Raw genomic sequence first — 20,442 nt, 5'->3', positions numbered from 1 at the left:
CATGGGTCTTTAACCTGAACGCGTTCATTTCTAATGTTCATTTATGCGGTGTAGTCTTCACCTTCCATAGAATATCATCTATGAAGTCCGATGTTTGTAAATGAGAGTTTAAATCCTATAGCTTATGAAAGTACGTGGATTCCACCTTAGTGAGGACGTCCGAAGTACCATTACATTAAACCGGTCATTCACTCAAATCATGGGACGTTTTCTCGGATGATCCCTTTCGGTGATACTATCGCTCTCGCGTGACATAGTACCCAAGTAGCCAATCGGCTCATCTGGTTTTGATCAACCAGCCAATAAGCGCGCATTGAAAGTAATATAGACGAAAGTGACCCCCTGAGGAAGCGTCTCTAAAGCTTTTAACTGCCTGCGTACTATGTTAGTAGTGGGGCCCTGAAACACTTTTTATCGACGCCGAGAAATGTATTTGAAGTTAAACTAGACTATTTCAGTAATAATTTCCAGCAAACGAGTACTTCACTGCGTTCAGCAGTAACGGAGTTATCGGCAATCAAAGATCACCTTTGATCCCCTTCGTGGTGCTCCGGCTCCTTCTTTAATGCCTTGTACTGCGAAGGCTATCGCCGAGTGGAGTGTGCCCACAATGCTCAGCCTACTGAGCGTCAATGTGGCCCGCAGATCGATCAATCAATCAATCAATCAATCAATCAATGAATCAATCAATCAATCAATCAATCAATCAATCAATCAATCAATTTCACCAATAAAAAATGCATGGATAAATTTAAAGGGGGTTCCAGAGCACGAGGCTGCATGGGGACCTCCTTTCAGGAAGTTATGTAGGAAGGAAATTATAGCTCTAATATTAGTTCCGATGTTCACGTAGACGCCGCTATTTCTGATTTTGCCGCATACGATGCGTCAAGTGCGTTTGTCCTCAGCGAGCTGCAGTACGCTAAGCGAGCGGATTCGTTGCGGCAGACCGCGGCGGCCGCGATGTACGCTACATCTACATGCAAATGTAATGCGTATGCGCATCGTTTGTCTGTACATGGCTGGGCAGGAGTGTGCCATGCGGTTTGGCGCAAGCCGGCTTTGTCCATCACCAGCTTGACCAACGGATAGCAGCCACATCCAACTTGGGCATCTTGAAGCGCAGTCAATGCAAAGCGAAGTCTGGCACTGCCTTTAATCAAGAGCGATCAGGTGCGAGCACGCGCAGCCAGGTGTACATGTGTATTGACCTTAATTTTTGCGTGGTTCGAGGCTAGATGAGGTTGAGTGTTCAAAACTAACCGAAATTACCGAGACTAACGGCTATATACGACATTGATAAGCAGGGCGTCCAAAGTTTAATTCCTACGAGTGCTGCCGCGGCGGAGCGTGAGCAAATGATGGTCGGCCTCTTCCGTAAGCACGTAATTCTTATCAAAATTCCAAAGCAGATTTTCTATTACTTCAGCGTGTTTAAGCCGCGTCAATAAATATACACAATAACACTATAGGAAGGAAGCGGACTGTTCCAACCACCCTTTATCATTATGTCTGTTATCAACCAATAGCAGCCGTCTATGGAAATTTTGCGCAAGACGACATATGCAAGCCGCCGGCATCTACGAAGCAGATGAGGAGAAGGCCTCGTTTGAAAGGAGTGTGTTTGAGAATTATATGACTTCAGGGCGTTCCATTTGTGAGCTCCGCCGGCTGCGCACATCTACAAAATTTCACTGAGATGTTTGCAGCAGCGTTATATTACTCGCCGACTGCGTTTTTTCACCAAACCCGAGGGGTGGTTCAGGGCCCCGCTAAAGGAACGCTATATACAACATTCAAGCAAAAATCACTTGATTAATTAGTATTCAGAAGAAAAACATTATGCAGATTCCACGCACTGTGGTAATCAATGCAAGCGAAGCTTTCTGTGCTGGTTGCTTTGAGTGACGATAATTAGCGGTGATGAAGACGGGGAAAGGTTAATTACTTCAACGTTTAGTCTAACCCGAGAGTGATGAGTTGATGTTAAACGTTACCTTCCAGCACCACTGCTGCTTGTCTGCGTAGTACATAGAACACACTGGGAGAGGTGTTTGCTTGAGGCGTTGTGCGCCATATTTCATAACCACGGAGAGCATTTTCATTTCCTCACATGGCACATCCCATAGTGGCAGAAGTACTAATCTTGAATTGGATTATGGGGCTGTACGTGCAAAAACCACAATCGGATTATGAGGCACGCCGTGGTGGCGGACTCCGGATTAATTTTGACGCCGTGGTGTTCTTTAACGTGTCCCAAAATCTAAGTGCACGTGCGTTTCCTATTTCGCCCTCGTCGAAATGTGGCTATCTCGGTCGGGATCAAATCCACAACCTCGAGCAATGCCATAGCCGCAAAGCTACCGCGGCGGGTCACAGGATTGTTGATTTGACATGCGACCGCTTCCCTAGTGTCGCCTGGACCTTGCGGTGCGCTTTAATTAATCAGGCTCTGCTTCTGCACGCCCTGCATAAGTTGTCCGCTTGACATATTTACATGGGGTTTATTTTTCAGAAATAGCAGAAACGTACTGTACCGTACCTTAAACATAAGTTTATCCAGTTTACCCGCAACTGCCGCCACCTTTTCCCCGTCTCTGCTCCCCCTTGAATGGGAACTGCCTCTTCTCCCTCTCCTATCTCCAGTTCTAGCTACGTCCCCTCTGGACTGGCACGTTAGTAGAAAGGTAAGCACTGCAGTTTGTGCAATGCTTTTGAAGGGGGGTCACAGATAATTACAGCTGTCAAGACGCTAATGTGGCGACGCCGAGGGAGCTCCAGAGGCCATTGTGCACATTCGACGCGGTGTGGTCCAAAGAAGTTCCTCGCGTCGCCTTTATACCTCGCTCCTATCATGTCTCGCACCTGTCATATATACACATGCTCTGAACTACCTACCGATGTGGTGTACCAGACAGCAGGAGCAGCAACAACAGCAGCAACAGTGGGAAAGTCGAAGGAAGAGGCCAAGAAAGCTTCGCTTTAATATGTGCACCGCTGTAGCGAAGAGCTAAGGAGCTAGTCTTTTGTAAACGCTAAAACCACGTAGACCTGTCGTACATGCGGCCATACCACTGTGAGGATACAGACCAGCTGGTGGATACAGCTGAGGATACAGCTGGTGTAACCAAGCATTGATTATCAAACTGTACGAACTTATCGCACTGTATTCAAAACTAATCTCAAACGTAACTTAGCAACTTTTGCTGCACTTGCGAGAAACTCACTGAGTAGGCCATGAGTGGGGGCGTACCTGGCGCCCCCTCTGTGTCACTCTCGAACTCGAGCTCCACGCTTGAGGTCATCGTTTGAGCACGGTGAACTTGCACACGAACGACGTCTGTTCTATTTTTTTCTCATTTCGCGGTGAAGACTCGGATGACCAGGCGACAGGCAAAGATGACCCGGTGTTACGTAAAGCAGTAACTTCACACAGGCGCCGAAAATTAAATGCGGTGACCGATGACGCCCGTATATATGTCATTCGAAAGAAGGCAGTCCGAAATCGGAGCCTTGCATCTCGATTTTCGGTGACACAACTATTTCTCGCAGTCTTAGTGCATTCTCGTGTTCCCCTTTCAAGCGGCGTCGTATATACTGACCCCAAGCGAACTGGAAAGGGTGCCCCATCATCTCCGAGGACAGCCGAGGAAAGTGGGCAAGAGACAAGCGCTCCGACTTAATTGGATCAAGATATCGAGGAGTATATTCGGCAGCGCGGGAAGCAGGAAACGCGAGAGTGCGTTTGCTCTGTCAGTAATCGAATGGCGCAAATGCGCGGCGCAGCTCCGATTCTGGTTCGGTTGACAGTCGTCTCCTCTCCGTCAGCCGCCTTGTGTGTTTTTCCTCCGCCGAGCGCGTGTGCCGAGCCCAATGGATCTGGAAGTCAGAGCTCTCGGACGAACAAAGAGAGCAATAAAGTAGGAAAACCAGAAAAATAAAGCACCGAGAGCGCGTCTGATTGGGAAGAGCCGGAGATAAATTAAACCCCACGGCCGCTCCACTTGTCCCTTTTGTTTGCTTTCCGAAGAGAAACCCAAGAAGTTCTCTTGTGCGCACTTGAAAGGAGAGATCGGAAAGCGCGCTCCATTGTGTTCTGTGCGCACGAGAGAGAGACCGAACGTCTTTTGTTGGAATCATGGCCGCCGTCGCGCAGACCTAGGCAGGGTCTAAATGCCGGTGTTCGAAGGGAAATCTTTAAAACGACACGCAAGTTCGAGGAAGTCTTTCGAAGGCAGTGAACTTTTCAGTGCGCAACAACGTTGAGCCAATTTCTGAAATTGGGCAATGGGGCAGGTTTCGAGTTGGGCGGAGAAAATCGCTGACCTGTGTTAGTCGCGTATGGAGGTAACTCCTGAAGAAATACCTTAGGACAGCTTCGTCCATCAACGTTGTCGCACGAGTGAAAATTGTTCTTTCTTTAATTGGTTCTACGCAAATTAAAAATAAAATAAAGAGATGTAGACACCGTGTAACGGCGACAGCTACCATTTTCGGCATTGCAGTTGTCGCAAGAACAAAGATGTCTGTTCATAGACGCGCTCACCATAAATTGATCCCATGCTCAAATAAGTATTCTCTATCTGCAGAGCTGTAAGAAGAAAACGTCGTTTTATTTCCTCGCAGTGTGCCAAAAGAAATGTTTCAATGTAATTCAGTTTATCACTTCTTTAATTCATTTAGAAGTGCAAGTAATTTCTTCCCATGTTGTACTTGGTGTCTTTGTTTGTTGGCTACGTATGCTATGAATAATAAACATCGGGCCCCTCGGTTCCTTTCCTTTTCGTTCAATACATAACGAGGGTCTCGAATCCGGCAACATTGATGCCTTCAGGTAGCATGTGCGGGTTTATTGACCAGTTGCCTTCAGCCGGAAAGATCACGTACTCGTGACGCTTTCGGCAAAAGGATGTTCCACATCCGCCGCCAAGGTTTGTTACTGGTGGTGCTGGCTAGCACTCCCAGGATTAGTTCTAGTAGTAAAACACAAATAATCAAGAAAGTGGGTGGCAAAATGGTGCCGCGGTAGCTCAGTTGGTTAGAGCATCGCACGCGTAATGCGACGACGTGGGATCATTCCTCATTAATTTCCATTAGTTTGTCATTTCTTTTTTGATTTAGTAAGAACAATTAGCTTCCCCTGTGCTGTCCTTGATGTCATTGTTTGTAGGCTTATGATATGATTAATAATAATGGGGACCCTCACCTCCCTTCCTTCTCGTTCAGTTTATGTGATAATTCTACTGAACTACTAGCTATATATGCCTTTCTTTTAGATCTGTTCGCAAATCTGGGGGCACGATGCAATGATATCAGAGTACCTTGAAGTACCGCCTTTGCCTTTAAAGTTTGGGATTTCATTTCAGAAAAGACACCTTGAAGGCTGTCACCGAAAGTAAAATAAGAATTCTTCTACCCGCTCTAAGAGCAGAGGGATATAGAACATCAAATAAAATTGTTTGTATCTATGTGCATATATATTGCGCGGGGATGGCTACCGTGGTTGTCTACTTGTTTGTTATGGTGTATTGCCGGCCCCGAAAGAAGATGGCAAACCAAAGATTAGGCTCGTGTTGCTTCTATTCACAACTTTCTGTCGCCATACGTGCGGAAGCCAGGATTGGCTTGTCCTAATTCCAAAATTTATGGCGCCGTCTTTTTTTTTTTGTGGGAATACATTCACTGTAATCTAACTAAACTGATAGAGAGCTACGCAGATGCGAAGTTCATAACATGGCACCCTCAACAGCGCTTTTCTTTTCTTTACTTTGGCTTGTTTCTGTGACTTGCTCGGCTGGTGTGTATTCTCATCTGTATACATGCCATCAGCAACAGACCACCCTCCCATTTCGCGATCCATCTCTTACCTTCTCTTACCACATTTTACAAACATGGTGACAATAATGACGCTCCGTGCGTAGAGACGGTGCTCACAAAATGGGGCAAGCCTTGCCTGTCGTTGTCTTCTTACACGTCTCTTCCAATAACTTCGCACGTCCACGTCCCCTTACAGGCGCCCCTGAGGAACCGTTCCTGACGCTGGGAGGCGAGCGCCTACGCGAGGGCTCCCGCGTCACCGTCCAGGAGCGCGAGGAGGTGGAAGTGGGTTGCGTGGCGCGCCGCGCCGTGCCCGCCGTCCGACACATGCACTGGATGCTGGGAGAGACAAACATGACCGGGGCCAGCCAGCTGTTCGTGGAGTTCTCTCCCCAGGAGGACTCGTACACCACGCGCAGTGTGCTCAGCCTCAACGCTTCGCGGGACCTGCACGGCCTGCAGCTTTCCTGCCACGTGTACCACGTGTCGTGGCCAACCTCCACGGCCGTCGCCGCCTCACTAGACGTCCTCTGTGAGTCGACTGTTTAACCTTTTTTCTATAGCTTGCACAGCCTCTTTCAATGATAACTGCGTCAGATGTCGTCGGGCCATTGCTGAACGACCGGCATTCTTCGCTATTGCAGAAACTGACGAAAGAAGCAGCAACATGCAATGCTTAAAAGCCGTCTGAATAATGTCAGCGCAGATGTGCACTGAGCGCGAGAACACGCATAGCACCACGGTATGGTATGATGAACTTTATTCAAGTCCTGGGGATAAACCCTTAGGTTGACGCAGGCGGCTCTCACGTCGGAACAGTAAGGTTTTTTAACCTCACCGCCGTATCGTGGGCCTTCTGGACGGCCTGTACTAGATCCAAAAGAACTCCACCGTGAAGAACTCGTCATCACCAGTCTCTTTCCTTTTCACACTCTGTGAAGAACTCAGGACACTGCCAAAGCATATAATCCAGAGTAATGATGCCCTTACACTTCTCGCAGCTGATTGGCACCTCTCTTTCCACATATAGCTCAATAATAGAGTTTGGACTCAAATAAGTTCTTGTCTGTAACAATCTCAGAGTCACCGCTTGAGCTCTATTGAGCTTAGCGTATGGCAGTGGGAATTCCCTTCTTTCAACACATTCCGAAGTCCCAGACATCAGTATACCTATTTCGGCGCCCCAGCCACACAGGGTATCACCATTTCTGTATGCTGTCGTAACGACACCTACGTTGAGCGACTGGGGCTAACGTCTCTTGAAAGGCCATGCCACTGCCTTCCAGTTACCCCATATTCATACATTGCACCCCAGACTCCTTGTCGCCATCTTAACTACTTCAAAATTACTCGACCCATTGCTGCTATGCTAATCAAATCGCTCTTTTAACTCACTTTTTTTTTGTCTTTTGTGTTACTCGCGCACTGACCGCCTGACAGGCTCTTCTAATGCTACAAAAACATGCCGCCAACGACACGCCTGAATGCTCCCTAACCTCTCGCTTCCCCAACGCCCTCCCATGCCCCCCTTCTTTTTTTCCTTGTTTTCTCTCCCTTTTTCCCCCTCTTGGTGCCACCCCCTTTTTTATCTCCTTTTCTTTCTTTTCCTTTCTCTCCGCCTTCCCACTCTCCCGCTCTTGTCACCTCGTCTTGGGAACGACGCTCACAGACGGCAGGTGACAGCACTCATTACTTCTGAAGTTTCTCCCTTTGTAACCAACTGCCACCAACAAGACCCGCACGTGACGTCACTGCACATACCCTTTAAAGCTAAAATGCCGAGAATGACGAGGCCGCCTTTGGCGAAGATAGGTCCCCCTATCGAAATGTTGGCCAGCCTTTCCGAGGCACCTTATCCCAGTTTACAAACTTTATACTTCTGTTAATTTAGTAATGCTTTATGATTTCATTATATTTAATAATGCAATGCTTTATTTATTCTGTTATTTCCATTGCTGCGTCAAAAATGTGCAATTATATAAATTAAGAAGTCAACAAAAAATAATGAACTATTTATCCACGTTCATTCGTGTTATACGTACATTCGTTACATACATTCGTTTTTTGATTTCGTGATATATATATTGAGGCAAAGAATTTGGGACCAGAACCATCGCACTGACTGGTAGAGGGTCAGTGCCGGCAGCGCCTGCGCAATGGGAGGGGTAGTATGGGAACACTGGCATGGTGACAACAGAGCCTGCTGTGGTAGACGACGACGACGAACGCGCGAGCAGTGGTACGAGTAATATCTGGTGATGAAAGTTCTTGCTCACACAGATTTCTTGACGGACACAAAAGATGTTCGCAACTCTAGCCATAAACAGTTTCGCTATAATAAAATAAAGATGTGTAACGCGTCAGCTAAGCTATAGCCGGAAACAATGTCCAGGATAGGAGGCAAAAATAATCAAGAACATTACAGAGTAAAGTTAGCAAAAGGAATCGCTGACAACAAGGTCGGATATACGACCACGTCACTAAGACTATAAGACCGTACGCAGAAACGTGGTAGCAGCCTTAGGCTAGCCATAGTATTGACACAAGTACAAAAACACTGAAGTATAACGGTAAGCGCTTGCATTGAAACCGTCCAGTAGTCCGGTAGGACAAGTACTACAACAGCTAAAGGCGGGATAAGAACAATAAGAACATCAATAAACAAACTTCCAATGACATAAATACGATTCGCTGAAGTGAAGTTCCCCCAGTCAAGTGAGCTACAAGAACACGAACTTCCTTCATGGACTTGCTAGTTCAGATCTGAGCTTTTCATTCTGAGCTATGCAGAGCGGTCATTTGATGTTTGATGAATTGATAGCTTAAAGAGCTTGTCCTAGCAGATGCCCGATGTGTGCGTTGTGATACCGATGAAGAAATGTTTTCTGTGACTATACTAAAATTCGGTACGCTATACTGGACACATCTTCTACGGTAACAGCGAAGCTGCCGTTCAACGTAGAATCTACTAGCTGACGCTCATGTCACGAACATCTTTTATCGAGGGTCCGCCTATTCATTTCCGCGTTACCGATAACCGCATGTAGAATGAACAACTTGCCGCGGCATGTGGTCAACATTTATAAATGTCTGGCACGAGTTCGGAGGACTTAAAGTTCAGCATATTCTGCGCGTCCCAATAAAAGAACAAGTTCTGCTTCCTAAGTTCTGCTTCCTAAGTTCCTAATACATCTGTTCATGCAGTTTCTATTTTTCTATCCCTCCTCCTTTCAGATGTGCCGTCCTTCTCGATCTCCCGGGAACCAGGCTTCGGGTTCCCAATCCTGGAGAAGATGCCGGTGTCGCTTCATTGCGCGGTGGACGCCAACCCACCGTGCGCGCCACGATGGTTAAAGGACGACGGACCACCTCCGGTACCTCAGAGCCCCGACGGATACCTCAACTTCTCAGCTATCGAGCGGCAACATGCCGGCTGGTACCGCTGCGCCGCTGTTCACCGCCTAGGGACGTTCGCCTCATTCGGATACTTCCTCAACGTGCGATGTGAGTTCGTACTATTTTGCGAACTGTAGAATCCGCATAATATTTCGCCTAAGATATGTTGTGGTGTTTTTCGTCCTGAAACTGCGTAGTTACAGCAGAACTGATAGGTGGGCGAGGCAGTAAGTATTCATGGCGAAATTCGTAGTACGCACAATAGAGAAGGACACACGAGCACTCGTGTGTCCACTTTCTAAATATGCGCCCTTGTCTATTGTACGCGCTACGAATTTCGCCATGACTGCGCAGTTTTTTTTATGAGAGATGCTTTAGAGGAGGGCTTTCGGAATAATTTTGAACACGTAGCGTTCTTTACCGCGCGCCTAAATCAAGGTGCACGAGCGTATCTGCTTTCCTCTCCTATCGGAAATAAACATTTAAGCCGCGGCTGGGAATCGAAACCCCGACCTCGTGCTCCCACAATCTTCTGCCACAGCCACTGAGTTACGACGGTGGTTACATACGAGTTTGTCTTTTCCTATATAGGCTGGTAATGGTAATGACTACAGACCAGAAGTTTGAACAAAATGCCTAGTTTTTACTTGCGTCCTAACGGCGCATATTTAATGTATAAGTACAATCTATGGGTCTAGAAACGTTTTAGTCGAACGTTTACTAGTGGTCTTTAAATTCCCATGTTCATGTTGATGCCTATATAGGATTTCTATGGCCTAAAAATGACCCTTTTCAGTGTTTTCCCCTAACTTCATCTTTATTGTAATTGGCTTCCGGCAGCAGATTATTAAAGAAACACTTTGTCAGTGTAACAGCTGTATTTCACAGCTTTGCAGCACACAAGCGTATCGCTGTGCACAAACTTTTGCACACAGGAGACCTGAGATCAAACTGTTATACACAACAATACATTTGAAGTTGTCTTGCATACTTGCGCACTTCACGTGTTTAGCCACCATAGTCGAGAAATTTGACGGCTCGGGAGCAACTCTGAGGGAAAACTTAGGATTAATTTTAAATGTTCAGAAAAGGTTCGCCACTCTCGGTAATGTGCTTGTTGCTAAGGGTTATTCCGAAACTTCAATCTGTTTCGGACAAAAGTCCTGGGCTTTCGCTGCTGAAGTAACTGTCAGATATTTTGACCGGTGAACATTCTCAATTCCAGAGGGCATTGAATAATTGAACGCTCCGAAGTAAAAATTTAAGCCGCTAACTTTGTTGGATGTAGAGCGTGTTCATTTTCTCCATAGGAACTAATAGCCTTAGTGAAAAAGGGCAGATAATGAAACCCCAGAATTTATATTTGGTGCCTCTTTGTCACTGCTCTCACAACCTTTCCCGTGGTTAATTTTCACGCTAAATTTCAGATAAATCATGTAATCTACGTAAGTTCCCTTATTCCGTTTTACCAAGAAAATAATATGAACATCAAGAAATCGGGTTTTTGTGGACTGTGCTCCTTATAAACTAGGTACATTTTCTCCGGTGCACAGTGATAGTTCTTATATTTGATAGTATAGAGGCCTAAAGGACAATTTTGGCGTTTATATATATATATATATATATATATATATATATATATATATATATATATATATATATATTAAATGACAGTTTTAGTGCCTAGTTTAGGCGCCTAAAACAACGTATTTAGTGTCTAAACATCCGGTCTCCAACGGTGAGTGTGACAATAAAAGTACAAGACAAAAAAGTGTTCTACGAATATCAAAGCTGCCGGATAAGGTATTTTCGTGAATATAACTCGTTCCTGCATATGGCTGACACGCGAATTACACTCTCGAAAAAAAAAACATGGTGTAAAACGACACACACATAACTGCATATGACGATAACAATTTTGATATAAGTAGCCTCGATCAGTTGCAATATAAGCAAGAAACAGAGCTTCCTAAATATTTGTTTTATATATTTAGTCATTGTGGTCGTTTCTGTTGCTATCCATCATTGACCTATGCATCTACACAGCCATGCGCCATTGATTACCGTGAAATGGCAGTGCAAGGCGTAATTCTTGTATTATTACTCTTATTCGCCATACCCACCTTGTATGTAATCTTGAATTTTCTTTGACGATCAAACAGGCTAAAGTGTACTAAATTGTTTACAAAGCAATGTCATAGTAGACATATTCTACTTCTTGGTATTAGGCGATATCCAACTATTTCAAGAAAGAGAAAGTTACTTGGTTCCAACCATTTACTCTATTCTTTCGTATATAGAGCTCATATTCATAACTACTACAGCCCTAGTAATAAACTACTAGGGATCAGCGTACTACTACGTATCGCGCTGAGCCACTACATATTCTCTCAGCTTTAATAACTCTAGACTTTCGCCAAGTCCTTTAATGTTTACTTCGCGCTCCCTATTTATGTTTCAGGCTGCATCCAATTTCACTTAATAGTGCGACTGACAGTTAGGTAACTTACATTAACCGCATGACTGACGCTGACTATCGCTTACTAAGTTTGTTGGAAACAAGAAGAAAAAAGTTACGTTTTGTAAGGAAACGAAACTCGGTGATGCACTTTGTATCGCCGAGCTTCGATCACGGTCACGGAACCGAATATGGGGAATGGAGTCATGCAAAATGTTTATGCGTATTCTTTGTTCACTTCCGGCACTTTTTTGCCTTTATTAATGAAAGCAAAATTCATTTGGTAATAAGCGAACTGAGCACTCATGGAGTGCTGAATTACGCTAGGAAGTATGGAATAACTCCTGGGGAGCTCTCTTAATGGGGTCTTGTTCCGTTGTGTGCAGTGTAAGTGTTGCTAAAGCTGCAGAGAGCAGTAATGCCGCGATAGCAAAAGAGCAAAGAAACAATATGGCCTACCAAATGTCACGCAGCAGATGATGATGAACTGGGTATCAATGGCGAATCTCTTTCTTTCCCCTGACATGATTTTTCGAAATCACATCAGCTTACTTCAGGCGCATATACAAAGCACAAAAAAGTGCATTTGTTACAGGTTGTTATTGTTGGACCAGTCCCAGTGCCTTAGAGTTAAGAGCAAAGAAAAAACTATATAGCTGTCAAGGGAGTTGCTGGAATGACGAAGGCAAAAGCAACATGTTTTGCATAAATGTCGCAACCATAGGTACTGTTGCCTGAGCTCTGTCTCAGCTATATTGACGCAGTAATCTTCGTATATGCTTGGTGATGTGAGGCGCTCTTAAAATTATTTTTAAGGAATAAGTGGCATAAAAAAAGGACAAGTGCCCGTCATGCCGCATGTTTTTGTCCCTTACTCGGAAGGAAGGGATTTTCTCCCAGACAGTTTCGATCGATTTGAGTCTCTCTAGCCTGCTTAACGGTCCCTCATACAACACGATGGGTAAATCAGCTTACGTGCAGGTTACACCAGCAGTCTTATATAAACCTGTCTATCTGTTGTTTTCTACGACGGCTCCATAAGCGGCGTTTGCACAGATTTAGCATAGGACACGTTACTGGAAGCCTTCAAGCTTTATAAAAAAAAAATCGTCCGTGAAACTAGTTTGCAATGTGATTTTTCTAGATTGGAAAGGAAGGAGTGCCGTAAAAGGCAATTTCAGCACACATTATAAAATAACAACAACCGAATAGCACAGTGCTAAAATGAACAACTATTTGTTCGCGTATACTCTGCAATAACCTTCAAGAAAAACCGGCGATATATGAGAACGATCTCTGGCATGTTGATCTTAATATTCGCTTCCTTGAATTTTGTAGGCAACGCCAGGAGAACTCGGTTGTCGCAGAATTTTACATAAAGAATAAAGAAAAAATCATTCGTCTGTTCTCATGGCTACAGGGAATAGCATCGAAACGTTTTGTTCTCCGGCGTTTTTTTTTTTTCATTAATATTATTACGAGGAAACACAAAATATCTGGCCGTGCACTCTGTGGCAACGCTAGCCCTATTAATAGCAAACTTTAGCGACACTCATCAAATACTTCTGAGCGGGAGATTTTCTTTTTTTTTTTACTAACTTTTGTGCATTTTTTGTAATGGCATGCTTCTTGAGCGTGGCAAATTACTACGCCTTCCAGTCGCGCCGCTCGGGTTGTCGTCTCTCTGCACGCGCAATATGCTCCGCTGCGAGCAGAAACGCTAAGAGCGCCATCGTCACGCTGTCTAAACTTTCACGATAGCTCGCGGAGAAACAAAGAAAGCTACAAGCGACAGACGAGCGACGATGAGTTGGTGAGAACGATAACTTTTGGAGAACTGTTTTCGTTTTGATCGACGAAGCGTGCGAGTGAGGAAGAGGAGACGAGTGGCATGCGGCGGCAAACTTTTAATTACCCAGTCAACTGCCGTCGGCCGGGTCCGCCCCGCTTAGCCTAGCCACTACTATTCTGCGCTAAGCGGTGACATTCTTATAACGGTGGCCACTTGTCTCAAGAAGCCTGTCTTGAGCACCAGGAAACGAGTTAGCGGCCGCCTCATTCGCGAGACCCCCCGAAATTGCATCACCAAAAGAAATTTCCCCCTCCCACCTCGAGGCACCATTCTTCTCTATCTCCCCCCCCCCTCCCCTCGACGACACTTCAAACCCTTGAGGGGTCGGTCTGCCATAAAGGCGGTCTCCTTTTCTTCCTCGCACGCCTTGCGGGCGCGTCTTTTGTCGGCGAGCAGATGTCGCCACTGTCGCTTCACAGCCTCGTCGACAGCACAAGCCTCGCCCCTTTGACGAGCCGTTGAGAGTTCACTTTTCTTAACTGTGTTTTACTTTGTACTACACGTGTGCAGATGTTACGACAGCTTATTTTCTGTATAAAGAACGAAAGGGAAGAAAGATGAAAGAAATAAGAAATGTCATCGGGAAGTAAAATCGGCGCCGCGCCCGTGCAAGAAGCGAAGAAAATGAGTTCTGTACACAGCAGAGCGTGGTAATTGAACAAAAACGCCGTTTTTATTTTATTACAGAAGTTTCGATTTTCTTTCTCGCCTCTCACGACGGGAGCGCTTTTAAACAAACTGATCAAAACGGCACAGGCTTCTCGAAGAGTGTGCGCTTTCAGAAGTGGCCGATTGTACGCCGTGCCTTCGAGCAAGACGCATTCAGCCGCAGCGCCGAAGACGGGTCTTTTAATCTGTAAAATGAACCGTGACCCCCGTGCTATAAACTACCCAATGTCTGTGCAGGAATGTTTATTAAAGGCAAGTGAACAAAATTACTTAAGCACAGTTGGTGAACGGCCTTGCCTTTTCAGGCAACGGCAGGCTTTAAACTTGTTCACATGTCTTCGGGTTACCGATATTCTGGAAAAGCTTCTGAACATCATAGGCTATGTATACAAATTAAAATGACTGTAGTGCATTTTTAAACTGATTTAATTTTTAATGCGACGCATAAACTTTCAATTTACATGTAAATACCAAGTCGACCTTCGTCACACCAGTTGTCTTTTTTTTTTCTTAAGCCCTCTTGCTCTCATGGGGCCTTTAAAAATCCCTTATCCTCTCCTCTATGCAGGTAAGCATGTAAGCGACAACACACATGCTGGCACGATATCTCCGCCATTTCGTTAAAAAAAGCTTTCTTTTTTCATCGCCTCTCAAGACTGTTGGATTAACAAGTACTGCTACGCCGTTTTGTCACGCCTTTTCACGCAGACGGCCCCGAGATCGTCGACCAGCCACCGTCGAAGGTGGCCGCCGATTTCGGCGAGCCCGTGCAGCTCGACTGCAAGGCTGACGGCAAGCCGCCGCCGTCCTATTGCTGGACACGTGTGCGCTCGGGCCGCCTCGAGAGCATGGCTTCCGAGAGCTCCCTTCTCCTCGACCCGGTGTTGTACTCGGACGCCGGCAGCTACCAGTGCACGGCCACAAACCACTTGGGCTGGAAGGAGGAACGTGCCCGGACAAGGGACATCCTGCTCACCATCTCAGGTTGTTCTCGTTACCCATTTTTTTTTTCTGTTTTGCTATTCGTGCGCTTCTGCCGCACTTGCAGAGCGCCGAACTCTCTGACCTATTGTATAATCCTGCTGTGCGTCCTACTCTGTGCATGGAGTGCTTACTCTCTCCCTCTTTTTCTTCTTTCTACCCCTTCTCCTTTCTCTTACTCCTACCCCTTCCCCTTTCTCTTACTCCCACTGTAGAGTAGCAAACTGGACGCTTGTCTGGTGAACTTCCCTACGTTTCTTCTCCTTGATTTCTTCTCTCTCTCTCTCTCTCTCTCTCGCAATGTTGTGACCGACCACAGTGGCTCGCCGGGCATACGTTCTCATGGTGAAAATTTGGTCTGCGCGTCTATTCCCTGGCACGACAGCTTCACTCAAACGATGAGGAATGAAACAAAGTTTTACAACGACGCAATCTTTGAGTTTACTATATAGGACGCAGTTTCTATCAAGGTTGTCAAATAAATTGTTGATGCTGGAGTTTGGAAGACATGTCGTCAGCTTTGCGTGAACTGTTTTGGAGCGCTTACTTCAGTGAAAGGATCGAAGATGTGGTCGCTATAGCTGCAATGAGTGTGAATCGTGAGTACTTGTATTTTCTCTGATGACGTACGCTTCATTCAGCCGCTGAATTATTGCAGAAATTCGCTTTGCACTGAACACTTAGCCTTGAATGGGCGAATATTGTCAGTCCTACAACATCGTTTGTCTTAGTATGAATGAACTTAGTATGAATGGCCGGCAATGTTATGCCGTAAAACTTTTTGTTAGCTTTCATCTTTTTATCTCAAGCAATCTAGAAGGAGAATGAGACATTCAGCAGTGTGGTTTTAAGAACACTGTGCTGTAAACAGTGCAATGTGAATGCATTCTCAAGCTGCGAACGATGAATATTTACTTCTAGATTTCTTTTTTTTTATCCCTCCTAGTTAATGGAATAGTCGTTTTCAAACAACGGTAAAAAAATACTCGAAAATTCAGCAATGCTGGCGAAAACTTGTGTCTCTGCTTAAATAGTACTTTTGGTTGCTTCAAATTTTATCCAGGGCGGCCTGACGTCAAAGCACTGAACAAAACCCTGATGGCAATCGTGGGCAAGCCAGTTAGGATCTCCGTTCTGGTTTGTGCCAACCCACCACCTACACGAGCTTACTGGATTGTTAGACGCCTGCTACTCAGTCCCGGAGAAGCGGCTCTCGCCCAATACGTTGCCCATAACTACAGTGTAAGTAGATTTTTTTTTGTTTTATGTGCAGCGTGACAATACCATCTTCATGTGTCATTGATGTCAAGGCAAAGCAAATATTCTGGGTACTTGACAGGAAAGCGGCAGTTCGCGGCGTGTTACAAGAATTAATTAGGCATTTTCTTTGTGGAATTGGCATTGGCGACATTATCCGGAAACGTAAAATTGACTCCCTGCCATGATACAAAAGTGCATAGCTTGTGCGAGTCCACTGTTAAAAGGAGTACCCCAATGTGCTGCTTTGACTTTGCTGGCGGTCTGACCGCAGGTGGCTGCTGAAGTCATGCCGCTTTACTGCGCAGAGTTGTAGAACACAGGAAACATATTGGTGTCCTTAATAAAAGCACCAGTTTGTTCCATGGCTAACACGCTTATCCTTAAAGGGGTACTGGGACAATATTTTAGACCTTTGTTGTTATTTTTACAGTGAAGCTGTATACCTCTACCTTCCAAGGAAATTTTCGAGTTGTTGTAAGCAAAAAACTCCCCATACGTGGGCCAATCCCGGAAATCATGCAAGTCCGGGCCGACCCATGGCAGAGATGAAGCAGGCGTTAAGCACTCCCCATAAGTGGGCCGATCCCGAGGATAGTGCAATGCCGGGCCGACCCGCGGTAGAGGTGCAATTCGCCATGAAGGGGTCCACATACAAGGCTTCGCTGGTCATCCTTCTTCCCAGAGCGGAAGGGCACTGAGATTTTTTTTACTAATGTCCGGTACCTCTAAACGCCAGAATAAATATTGACAAGCCTCAGAACACCTTGAACAACAGCCTTCTGCAGTCAGTTTCGGCTTCATTTCTACTGTGCTGTGACATCTTGACAGAGTATATGTGATCACGGGAAGGCAGTACATGCGAGGCCACCGAACCAGCTGGAACGAGTGTCAAAACGTCGCAATGTCTTGCTCCCAGTGACTGCAAGCTACGTGATGACGTCATAGCATAGTGTGACACGAAATAGAAACTGGCTGTAGAAATCTTTTTATGTTAAATTATTTACAGTGGTCGTCAATATTTGTTATAGTGTAGAGGTGTAAGAACTTCACCGAACGCTAGAAAATGTGTAGTCGAACACTGTATGTCGGTACCCCTTTAAAGAGCCCCTCAGTAGATTTGGGCATTGCAAGCAGATGAGCGCGGCACTTAGACCACGTTGTGGCAATTGTGTTTGCAAAGTAACAAGGGACAGAAGCTCGCGCACCCTTTTTCTCGAGGAAGCCTCGCTACCAGACAGAGAGCCAAGGTCACACGCTGGCTTCACAACCTCCGTTTACTTTTTCCGGCGCTCTACATATTCATCCTTCGCGTAACAGCGTGCCAGAGTCCATGCTCTTTTTTTTTCAATAAAGTTTTTTTATCTATCGCTCTCATGGGGTTTCCGTTTGTTTTTATTTATAGTGCATATTTGACAACGTAAGGAAATTAAAAGCTGCTAGGTGTTGCAAGCAAGTTGGGGGGTTTCCAGAATTTATGTCGGGTCGTATTTTCTAAGGATTCTTTTTCTGCCGTTGCTCTTCATTTCATATCATCCGACCCTCCAAATGGTTGACCCTGGCAATAACAGTAACGTGGGTTCTTTCCAGCAAATTATGATGAAGATAAACGATGGAAAATTAAAAGAACCGTTACCAAATATGAACATCGAGTGTCTGAAAACTCTAGTATTCCTTATAGTGTTCGCCCCCATCGAAATGCGGCCGCCGTGGCCGAGATTCGATCCCGCGACCTCATGTCGGGCTGCTAAACACGAGGTCGTGCAATCGAATCCCGGCCGCGGCGACCGCATTACGATGGGGGCGAAATCTGAAAACGCGCGTATGTAGATTTAGGTGCACGTTAAAGAACCCCAGGTGGTGCAAATTATTTCGGAGTCCCCCACTAAGGCGGGCCTCATAATCAGATTGTAGTTTTGGCACATAAAACCCAATTTTATTATACTATGTAGACCTACAGCATGTTAGTAAACAGTTTGCGAACCGTCGATATATTGGTCCTATTGCACCATCGCGTAGGCTCCGCCCACATTCGCTGCCTCCGCTTCCACGCTGGCATGGCTCTTTCTTTTTACTTCGTTTTACTTTATGGGGTTGGTGCTGTCAGGATTGGGGGCTCAATCCCATCGTCCGTGGTCCTTTGCCAAGATTGGAGTACGGCATGAATTCGAAGGTAACTGGCCCATGCCGTCGTCCAACTTATTTACGCTGAGATCGTTGATGAAGTGAAGAACTGCTTCTCATCGAGAACGAGGAAAAGGGTTTATTCACAGAAATTAACTCAGTCTAACATGACTGCTTGAGAAAAAGAGTATTAGTCCAACAGGACTGCATGAGAGAATTGACTCAGTCTAACATGACTGCTCAAGAGAAGTGTGTCCAACATTCGCACAACCACAGTTTTTATACACTCGATCCGCCGGTCCTACGACGCGGCGGCTGTTCGTTTTCACATCACCAACTCGCAGCTGCTCTGAAGACCAGTTTACAGACACAAAGGCACACACATTCCGAAGCCCAAGCGACGGCGTTGAAGGTGGTGCCGTTCCGGAAAATATCGACGCCGCTCGAGGGTCGCTCGTTGTTTTGCGTCATGCAGAACCGTGAGAAGCGAAAAAAGAAGTCGTTCCCGCGGCAGCTTGACCAGGCGGGTCAAATCAGCTCCGCGTGGAATCATTGTCCACACACCGAACTCGTCCCGTCACAATGTCGAAGGGGCTGGAGGAAGGCGGCGGATTCCAGCGCAAAGGTCGCTCCTTTGAACGCCTCGCAGCTGCAGCGACGGAGAGGGGAAGGTGCGCGTCTTGCACCCCTTGTCGTAATCGGGTGGCAAGGTGGCAATCTTGTTGCGCAACTCGCCATTCTTTACAGCGCCTCCATGGCCCGAAAAGTCTCGACTGTCTAGCGCTGACAACCGCTAGGCAGGAAGAGAACGGCTGCTGGTCAGGGGGGGGGGGGGGGATTGATGTCTTGGCTCGCAGCGACCACCTGTGCATTGATGTCACCGCCCCAAAACATCCAACAAGGACAGGCAACTGCAAAATGAACCCCACAACACGGCTCTGCGCCGAGATGACGTGCATTGGCTCTCACCTTAGACTCGCTAGGCTTCAAAAAAAACAACAACATAAGTGCAGAAACAAAAAAAAATGCTGCATTTCACTATGCCAATTTCTGAAGCAAATTCCTGCTGACAAATTCAGCAATCCTGGAGGGAATCCTGCTAAATGAGAGGGGATCTTTTTCGCTTAATAAAATTAACACTAGTAACCCTAAAATTTAGGCGGGACCCCCAAACGCAGAATTCAAATTAGCCTGCTCAAACCATCCGCATTGCTATGCAACTTTCCCTTCTTATATCTAACGGAGAAGTTGTACTCTTGGAGAGTGAGGCTCCATCGGAGCAAGCGGCCGTTTTTGTGTGACATTTGATTGAGCCACGTCAGAGGACAGTGGTCGGTCTCGAAGATGAACTTCGCTCCGTACAAGTAACACGACAACTTCTGGGCGGCCCAAACCAAGCAAGCGCATTCCTTCTCTGAAGCGCTGTCAGCTTCCTCTCTTACATTTAGTTTACGGCTGGCGTAGAGGATAGGATGCTCCTCGTTATCGTCGCCGACTTGACTAAGTACCACGCCCATACCTCTGTCGCTTGCGTCGCATTGAACTATGAATTCCTTTGTGTAGTCTGGCGCGCGAAGCACAGGGCGAGAAACCAATAGCGTTTTCAAACTTTGAAAAGCGTTCTCTTTGTCCTTATCCCAGTGTACGTTACTCGGTGCTCCCTTTCGGAGGGCGTCTGTTAATGGACTTGCCAATTGCGAGTAATTCGGAATGTACCGTTGATAGTACCCCACAAGTCCCAAAAATGAACGAACGTCCGTTTTCGTGCGCGGCTGAGAAAAATCTCCAATCGTCGCTATTTTCAGCTCAGCCGGCCGTCTCATGCCCTGACCAACAACATGGCCCAGATAAGTAACCTGCGAACAACCAAACCTACACTTTTCCGCTT

At 46.1% G+C, this 20,442-nt stretch overlaps 1 protein-coding gene across 3 annotated transcripts in view; it reads left to right on the top strand.

The window, feature by feature from the left end:
• The window catches only part of LOC135898431 (cell adhesion molecule 3-like), a 449,844-nt gene that overhangs the window by 418,415 nt on the left and 10,987 nt on the right, over positions 1–20,442 (top strand). For all 3 annotated transcript variants that reach the window (XM_065427360.2, XM_065427361.2, XM_065427359.2), the window contains 4 exons: positions 6,014–6,349; positions 9,052–9,321; positions 14,901–15,176; positions 16,237–16,415. In XM_065427360.2, coding sequence (XP_065283432.1) covers positions 6,014–6,349; positions 9,052–9,321; positions 14,901–15,176; positions 16,237–16,415 — 1,061 coding nt within the window. The remainder of the gene's footprint in view (positions 1–6,013; positions 6,350–9,051; positions 9,322–14,900; positions 15,177–16,236; positions 16,416–20,442) is intronic.

Source organism: Dermacentor albipictus, chromosome 4 (assembly GCF_038994185.2).
Source record: "Dermacentor albipictus isolate Rhodes 1998 colony chromosome 4, USDA_Dalb.pri_finalv2, whole genome shotgun sequence".
NCBI lineage: Eukaryota > Metazoa > Arthropoda > Arachnida > Ixodida > Ixodidae > Dermacentor > Dermacentor albipictus.
The sequence above is the reverse complement of the archived record's forward strand: the minus strand, read 5'-3'. Positions and strand labels throughout refer to the sequence as shown.